This window comes from Triticum aestivum, chromosome 7A (genome assembly GCF_018294505.1).
Source record: "Triticum aestivum cultivar Chinese Spring chromosome 7A, IWGSC CS RefSeq v2.1, whole genome shotgun sequence".
NCBI lineage: Eukaryota > Viridiplantae > Streptophyta > Magnoliopsida > Poales > Poaceae > Triticum > Triticum aestivum.
Genome location: NC_057812.1, coordinates 86,272,838 through 86,282,289, shown reverse-complemented (window position 1 = coordinate 86,282,289; position 9,452 = coordinate 86,272,838). Strand labels below are relative to the sequence as shown.

Below are 9,452 nucleotides of genomic sequence, written 5' to 3'. Positions count from 1 at the left end.
GAGCCAAAGAATATTCTCAAGTACTAGCAGCTGAGTTGTCAATTCAACGACACCTAGAAACTTAATATCTGCAGCAAAGTGTTTAGTAGCAAAGTAATATGACTGTGGTGATAACGGTAGCAAAAGGTAATAGTAGTAAAAGCAATGTTTTTGGTATTTTGTAGTGATGATAGCAATAGAAACGGAAAAGTAAATAAGCGAAGAACAATATGTGGAAAGCTCGTAGGCAATGGATCGGTGATGGAGAATTATGCCGGATGCGGTTCATCATGTAACAGTCATAACCTAGGGTAACACAGAACTAGCTCCATTTCATTGATATAATGTAGGCATGTATTACGAATATAGTCATACGTGCTTATGGAAAAGAACTTGCATGCCATCTTTTGTCCTACCCTCTCGTGGCAGCAGGGTCCATACGAAAACTAAGGGATATTAAGGCCTCCTTTTAATAGAGAACCGGAACAAAGCATTAACACATAGTGAATACATGAACTCCTCAAACTACGGTCATCACTTGTAAGTATCCCGATTATTGTCACTTCGGGGTTAATGGATCATAACACATAATAGGTGACTATAGACTTGCAAGATAGGATCAAGAACACTCATATATTGATGAAAACATAATAGGTTCAGATCTGAAATCATGGCACTCGGCCCCTAGTGACAAGCATTAAGCATAGCAAAGTCATAGCAACATCAATCTCAGAACATAGTGGATACTAGGGATCAAACCCTAACAAAACTAACTCGATTATATGATAGATCCCATCCAACCCATCATCGTCTAGCAAGCCTACGATGGAATTACTCACGCATGGCGGTGAGCATCATGAAATTGGTGATGGAGGATGGTTGATGATGACGATGGCAACGGATTCCCCTCTCTGGAGCCCCGAACGGACTCCAGATCAGCCCTCTTGAGAGGTTTTAGGGCTTGGCGGTGGCTCCATATCGTAAAACGCGATGATTTCTTCTCTCTGATTTTTTCTCCCCGAAACTCAATATATGGTGGTGGAGTTGGAGTTGGAGAGGCAACAGGGGGCCCACAAGGTAGGGGGCACGCCCTAGGGGGGTAGGCGCGCCCCCACCCTCGTGGCAAGGTGGTGGCCCCCTGGCCTTCATCTTTGGCAGGTATTTTTCTTATTTTCTAAGAAGTGTCTTCGTGAAGTTTCAGGTCATTCCAAGAATGTTTGCTCCTACACATAAATAACACCATGGTAATTCTGCTAAAAACAGCATTAGTCCGGGTTAGTTCCATTCAAATCATGCAAGTTAGAGTCCAAAACAAGGGCCAAAGTGTTTGGAAAAGTAGATACGTTGGAGACGTATCACATAACCTAATACATGTGCATTCCATTGTAGAATCTGGAATATGCAATGTTTATGTTAGATCATACGTTGCACATGATGTTTAAATGCCCCTTAAATCTGGTCAGTCAAGTGATGGTCTTTAAGCCTCCTTCTTTGCTTCTTTTCTTGTATGTAAGATTTTCTCGCACATCTGTTCAATTGCTTATTTGCATCAGCCAGCCATACTAGGACTGTTTGCTTTGATTACTCGCTGTTCTTGACCTAATACTCTAACAGAGCTTGTCAACGATTTAAACACTAAGGGCTGCTATAGTGGGGCCTTTTATAACTCATAGGTGACACAAAGGTTTGGCTGTACACTAAAGTAGGCTCTCCAAGAGTACCTGGAGATCCAGTTCAAAGGTATGCCTAGTTTTTACATAGTGCAGACATAGTAAATGCTCATTTCATTGTGTGCAAGTGCAAGAGATGCGGCATGTTTCATTATGTGGTGTTGTTTTGTTATAGTCTCATCCTTTTGTGTTCACAGACTGGAAAGTATGCATATTTATCTTCCAAGGAGACGAGTAACTAGTTTGTGTCACCTTCCAGAGGTGGTGCAATGAAGATAAGATTGTGGATTTCCAAGTACAAGATGTTAGGAAGGAGCCTTGCAAGAGAAGTAGGAGCTGCGCTGAGCCTCTTCAACCTGTTAAGGTAAGTCACTGTATCCAACTCAACAGTTCAATTCCTTGTTTGTTTTAGGCATAGTTAATTTGCTCTTTTCAATTGCTTTATTTGTCCTCGGTTAATGAGATGCCCAAAGAATGATGCCTGATGTTGGGTACTTGTATAACTATTAGTTGACATAATTAAAGGCCTTACCATTTAATTACTCTGCCGAAGTGTGCCTGAAGCTTTGAAGTCTATTAACCAGCCATTATTGAATGAGGCTCACAATCTAGATTACACTAGGCTAATGATTGCATAGTTTTGCTTGCTGTAGTATGTTTGTATGAAATCCTCTGCTGTTCATTATGCTCCCTAACACTTTAATTGAGCTACAGAATGGCCAACTGCTTGCTTCTACGCAACGTGCTGTCTAAATTTGTAACTTGTCTGTGTTTTCGATTGGGCCCCAACATCATGCTCCTCTGGTGAGCTAAGAGAGATTTTTGTATGCAGGCTGCATAGACTACCTTTTTATAATTTTTAAAATAGGGTTTTATCATTTATGCCACCGGTTGTGTCTCACTACTCAGTTTTGCCACTAGGAATTTCAACTCCTCAAAAATGCCATTGCTTTGTTAGACACATACTCAAAAATGCCACTGGACACCATTATTGTAATCTCAAATCTCTTTTGCCATGTTATAATGACATAAATACCTATGAGCCAACATGCCAGCTCTCCCTCTATCTCGCTACAATAAAGTGTGGGGCCCATTTGTTCCAAACAACATTCTTATTTTCCTGTAAAATTATTCGCTTGGTTACTCTTGACAACTGGGGCAACACTTATGATTGTGAGATAGATAGAACAGACATGTGGGTCTAGACTTATTTTTGTCATATAACATGGTCAACGGATTTGACCTAAAAATAACAATGTCTAATGGCATTTTTGAGCAAACATCTAAAGGAACGATGGCATTTTTGAGATATCTAATGGCATTTTTGAGCAAGCATATCACGAATCGATGGCATTTTTGAGTAGTTGTAATTTCTAATGGCAAAACTGAGTAGTGGGACACAACTAGTGGCATAAATCATGACGTGTAACATTATTGTTAGTCCTGTTTTGCCATGTACAAAATAGTCTGTCTTGCTCGCTTCACTGTTGTAACTATATTTTTTTTCCTAGTCATGTGTCCTTACAGAAACATTTCAGGATGAAGTGTAACACCCCCAGTGTCATGCTACAGTAACCCTCTATGATTAAACTAATCATTTTCCAAACAGTTCTTAATCACCTTTGTTCAATACTCATTTGGAAATTCCAGTCAAATAAAATTCAAGTGAAGTTTGACGTTGCCCAAAAGTTCTTGGAAAAATGTTCATCAATTGTCAAAAATTCCATAACGATTATTTGTTAAGGAACACAACATCACTCTTGTGCAAAGATGAGCTTTAGTAATTAAAACAACATCAATTCAGCATTTTTAAATGCTATCCTATTTGTGGATAATACCAAATGAATTCTTCTGGTCTCCAAAAACATTTTTGGCGCTATCTATAATCACCAGGAATTTAATGGGACACCTGCCAAAATTTTTGCTAAGTGAAATAGTTGGCAAAATAATTCTCTTTCTATCTCTGTTAAAAAACAGAGAGAAACAAAACAAAAGCAAAAGAAAGAAAGAAAGAAAGAAAGAAGGAAACCCCCCCCCCCAGCTGGGCCATGGCCCAGCTGGCCACAGGGCCAACCAGGCTATCCCAGCCGCCCCCAACTAACCCCCTCACCCCGTGACCTAACCCAACCCCCTCCCCCATGATTCCCCCGCCTGGATCGGGATCATGCCCCGGCGCGCCCGGACCCCGCCGCCTCGTCCCTGTGCCCCATCGCCGGCATCTCCCATCTTCGTCGTCGCCTCCCCGTCTCCTCCCCACGCCGGACCTCCTCGACCTCCTCCCCGATGGCCTCCCCAAGCCACGCTGCGCCCCATCGCCGCTCGCCGTCTCTGGTGCCACCTCACCGATGCCGCCCCACCGCCTCTTCCTCGCCGGACCGCACCGAGCCTCGCCGCCCTCTTCTCGTCAACGGGGGTGAGCTCCCCGTCAGCCCCCGTCCGTCTCCCCCTCCGTATGATGCCCTCCACGTCATCCTGTCACCGCGCCCACCTCTGCATGCCCGCGCCCCAGGGCGCGCCTCCCCCTCTCCGCCCGTCGCCTACGCCGACTCTCATCGTTGCTAGCGCCGCTCGTGGACCACCTCTGCTAGTCCCCGCGGCTGTCGCTACGCTCGTCCCCTGCAGCACCGCCCCGCTCGCCTGCCGCCTCACCTCCGCCCTGCCTGCCGCCTGCTGCTCCCGTCCGGCCTCGCCCGCCGACGCCCGCAGCTCCAGGCGCCGCTGCTGCCGCCCCGCCTCTGCTCCCTACGTCGCCGGCGGCCTCGCCGTGGCCGCGGCGGTCCCTCCACATGCGTCATGGGCTTGCGGGCGCCCCCTGATGCCGCGTGCATGCACGGGCGCCCGCCCCGTTAGCACACTGCACCTGCGCGCCCGAGACCCGCTAAGGCCCCCAGGGGCCTATGACAAGGGGACCCGCCCCAGATTTTTTTAAAGGAGTTAAAAATAATAATAATTATAAAAATATTAATTAATTAACTTAATTAATTCGGATTAATTAACCTAATCACTTAGTTAACTAACTAATCATGATTGGTTAGTCTAGCTAATGACAAACGGGACCCACACGTCTGTTGACCCAGTCAACAGGCGGTTGACTGCTGACATCACGCTGACGTCATAATTACATTTTTCTAATTAAATGAATTCTAAAAATGGTTTAAATCCTTAAAAATTAATATAAAATAATCCGTAGCTCAGATGAAAGTACTTTCACTACAAGAAATTTGTTAATCCATGACGAATTTCTATTGATGTTTTCAAAACTGTCATGGATGGCGTGGTATAGCCCGCCAAGCCCGCTAAAGCCCATCTAATCTTTACCCATATAAGATGCTAACCCTAACTCTCGTCCGCAGCCCCCTCCTAACTCCCAATCGCCGCCACCTACTACCTCGCCTCCCTCCTCCCACAACTCTCCGTCGGCGAGCAATAGAGGTGCCCGCCCCCGCCACCGGCCGCCTGCACGCCGGTGTGCCCTTCTTCACCCCAGCGGTGGCGCTCGGATCTCGCCCCGCCCTGCCGCAACAGAAGACCAAGCCAGTGGATTCTCTCCTCCGCCCGATTCACCTCCACCTAGGCCGACTCTCGCCTTCACCCGCCCTCGACACGCAGGGATTCCTGCATTCGCTCAGGTACCGATGGATCTGCTCTCCCGCATCCTCTTCTTCCTCTCGCCCCCGGATTTCTCGCTCAGATTCGCTTCTCCCTCCTCAGATGGACACGGAGGACGCGCTGGGCTTGTGGGAGGACGGCGCCATCTGCTTCATCTTCGGTGAGGACATGGACGCCAGGGTAGATACGACGGCGGCACCGGTGCGAGTGCCTTCGACAGGTCGCTCATGGAGCTCCGCGTATTCTAGGAGGTCTTCTCCAGGGCGCCGGGGCAGAAGGAGGGCGATGTCTGGTGAGGCTTTGCTTCTCTCCATACCCTCTGTCCGACAATGTTTTTCGTTCTACATCCATGCACTGGTTCCAAAAAAGATAGGTAATGCATTTCTGTGATGAAGATCTGTGATATTTTCTCCTTTTCTCTTTGAGATACTATGGACATATACTGTACAACAACAAAACATAAATCTGTTGCACTAGGTTTTTTGTTGCTTACATAAATGAAAGCATGCATGCTGCAACGTCGACTTGTTTGTTTCATATGATTATATATTGTAGTTGTCATCCTTTACTGCTCAATAGTTGGTAGGTTTGTTGTAAATAGTTGTTCTGGGTTATGCACCTTGCTCAATTTTAATTTGTGTGCACTGTATTTGTATCCAACCGTGTAAATTTGTAATATACTGTGTTAATTGTGGTCTTGTCTCTAGTAGCACAACCTTAAGACATAATCCATCTGTCCCCAAATACATGGTGTATAAATTCAGTCAAGAAGTCATTTCTTTCTAAGTTTGACCAAATATGTAGGAGAAAATATCAACAACTACAGTGATGAAAAAATATATTATGAAAGTATATCTAGTGGTGGTTGGTTTGACATTATTTATGTTCATATTTCTGTACATAATCTGCCATCTATTTTGGGGACAGAGTATTGCTTCTTTCTTAAGCATGAAGTTTGCTTACACGATTTATTGCAACTATCCCGCTTAAATATGAACCGCAAGTTCTTTCATTATGTGCCTATTGCAATAATCTGCTGTATATGATGCTCCTGTTCTTTATCTGTTAAGTATGTGCCTGACCTTTACTGCTCCTAGTTGGTAGGCTGTTGTAAATAGTTGTTTTGTGTTGTCCGCCTTGCTTAATTATATTTCTTCCATGTATTGGTGTCCGTCTGTGTATAAGCAAGGAGTATATATGTTCTGTTAAAATAGATCTTTGAGACACGATTTTTGCTTTGTATTAATAGAGCGACATGTTTTTTTAGCGTTTTGTTCTCAAGTCAATTCATTAATCTCAATCAAGTGACTAAGAGTAAGATTGTTTGCTTTGTAGTTGTACACTGCTAATTCAGAAGTCCGATGTATGTTGTCTGATTTTTTGAATAGTAATTGCCGATAGCATTTATCCTGCGAGCTTTTAGAATTGAGAAACTCATACCATTTTATATCTAAATGAAGAAAAACTCGTATCTGCAGATTCTGTAGGTACATGCTCGTTCTTATCTTCAGTTTTATTGCATGTATTGAGAAAAAGTGCCATGGCTGCCACCTCCTATGTCCTCCGTCCGCCTCATCATCCCCGGTGAGCTCGCCAAGAACGTCATTCTTGAATGTCTATGAAGTTTGGACAGTGCACTGAATATTCATACACTTTACTCAAACATCTATTTGCCCTCATGTTCTGCTATGGCACTCGCTCAATTTGCATTTGTGAATTATGATGTTTGCTGGAAGTAAACTTGACTGAAAATACACATAATGCATGCTTGTTCTTCCAACCAAAAATTCAGTCCATGCTTTTGGTCTTTTACTTACATCAAATGATTATTGAGATGTCCCTGTGTCACTGAAGAAGATAATTTGGAATCCAGCTCTTGAAAAATGTTTGGTTGAGTTACTTCATGAGCACAACACTGCTTACTGCTGGCTATTTTCTTTTCTTTTCTCACCGTGCGAGCACTAGCAGTGTAGGTTTTTGTGAGATCTGCTAGTTAGTTAAGAAACTACTAGAATTTTGGATAAGACGTGATTTAGTTTTTACATTTGTTGCAATTCTCTTCTATCTGTTTATATCTAACATATCTAATGGTCTTGTAAATATGCTAGGTATGATTGCATAGTGGGCTACTTGGTGCTGCCAATAACAATCAGCATGACATGATACATAGTTTCCATCAGGAGGGCCGGCGACAAGATGAATAATAACTTCAATAGTTTAAATGTTCTCTTTGTGTGAGCTGGATTGTACTATTTCCTAACTTTGTTGAGTGATATTTTGTCAACCTATATTGTAAAATTATCATTTCCTGAAGAATTTTGTAAACTTCTATATTGTAAATACCTGTGGATGATTGCATACTAATTCATATATGTATGTATGAAACTTTGGAAATAGTTTGTCTTGGGCCATAGTTTGCATTATAATTTGTGGAATGCATTGTGCTTAAAAATGTAGTTGTTGAAAATTGGGCTGAATGAAATAGGCTAATGGGAAGAACTAAATTTAAATTGCCCCAAAATCCGTGACGATTTCTGTGACAGAAAATAGTGTCCACGTAGGCAGCCACGTCATTGTAGTTGGTTAATTGAAAATCCTACGTGGCGTCAATCCATGACGGATTGTTCCGTCACAATGATTTGGGCCTTGGGCGGGCCTGGGGAAAATCCATGACGGTGAAAATCCGTCATGGTCAGCATGATGCCAAATTATGACGCGATATACATGACGGACATTGACTCGGTCATGGGTGGGAACCCATGACAGTTTTCTCCTAGTCCATGACGGACTGTCACCGTCACGTATTAACAAATTTCTTGTAGTGTTTGTACATGAAAGTTGCTCAGAATGACGAGACGAATCCGGATACGCAGCCCGTTCGCCCGCGATGCATCCCTGGCATAGCAAACAGGCAACTTTTCCCCTCCGGTTCATCTGTCTGAAAATGCGAAACACCGGGGATACTTTCTCGGATGTTTCCCCCCTTCGCCGTTATCACCTCCTACCGCGTTAGGTCACACCCGGCACATCTTATTGCCATGTTATGCTTTGTGGTGCTATGTTTGCTTTATATTTACTGTTTCTTCCCCCTCTTCTCTCCGGTAGACCCCGAGACCAATGCTGCCCTTGTGATCGACTACGTCGACGATGACCCCTCCTTGCCAGAGCAACCAGGCAAGCAAACCCCCCTTGAGCATTCCGATATCGCCTATTTCTTTCCCTCTCATGCTTGCATTAGAACTGCTACTGCTTTCTGTATGATCCTACTCTGATGCATAGCCTGTTGTTGTTACCTGCTTTCATACCTTACCTGCTTATCCTAATTTGCTTAGTATAGGTTGGTTAGAGATCCATCAGTGACCCCCACCTTGTCCCAGTTGCCCCGCTTTATGTTTGATGACTCGATCAACGTGATCGATGTCCAGGCCCCGACACCGCACATCACCCCCCTAGTTGTACGACACTATAGAGTTACTATTGAGTGCCGAGGGTGAACCTCATCAGGGCCGGGCCCACAGTTGTACAAACTGTGCGGCATGCACAAGGCCCATAGAGTTTGAGGGGCCCCAAATTTTTTACAGGCCTATGTATTTACTTTCGCTAGCATGGCATGGCATGGGCATTGGACCGGTCGCCGCTGGCACATCAAGCCTCGACCATCTCCCTATACCGGGCTGCCTGCTCGATCGGTTATGCCCTCGATGCCTCGATCGCAGGAGGCAGGGATCGATCGCATTCAGAGGAAACCGAACAGCGCGGGATCTGGTTCGCATCTAGATCTGCTGATGCCGCGACGGGCGACATGGTAACAGGTACATGAATTACAACCTTCATTGGTTCGCATCCATCATCCATCGATTATTCCTCTTGTAGTCTCCTGATCTCTGGTTTTCGGAGAGGAATTTTCGATCATATACTTGTTGGCTGTCTTTTGACGCCTCTTCTACATGTATTGAGAGAGTATCTGCTAGCTAACTACTATGATTCTATCATTCTAGTTAGTGTGATTCGATGATATACCTATTGTGATTCTAGCTATCTACTACCACCTGCGTTTCATAATATAAAAACGTTTTTAACACTAGTATAGTGACAAAAATATTCTTACATTATGGGACAAAGGGAGTAGCTAGCTATTGTGTTATCAACACGGTATATACCTAGTTATTGTGATTCGGGTTCTCAGGGAGCAAA

General features: G+C 44.3%; 1 protein-coding gene across 1 annotated transcript; it reads left to right on the top strand.

Annotated features, from left to right (window-relative positions):
* Positions 1-5,159: 5,159 nt before the first annotated feature.
* Positions 5,160-7,590, top strand: LOC123149472 (uncharacterized). The gene is made up of 4 exons (XM_044569123.1): positions 5,160-5,278; positions 5,361-5,550; positions 6,737-6,842; positions 7,367-7,590. The coding sequence occupies exons 2-4, from the start codon at positions 5,361-5,363 to the stop codon at positions 7,419-7,421; spliced, it is 351 nt and encodes a 116-aa protein (XP_044425058.1). The 5' UTR covers positions 5,160-5,278; the 3' UTR covers positions 7,422-7,590.
* The last annotated feature ends 1,862 nt before the right edge of the window (positions 7,591-9,452 follow it).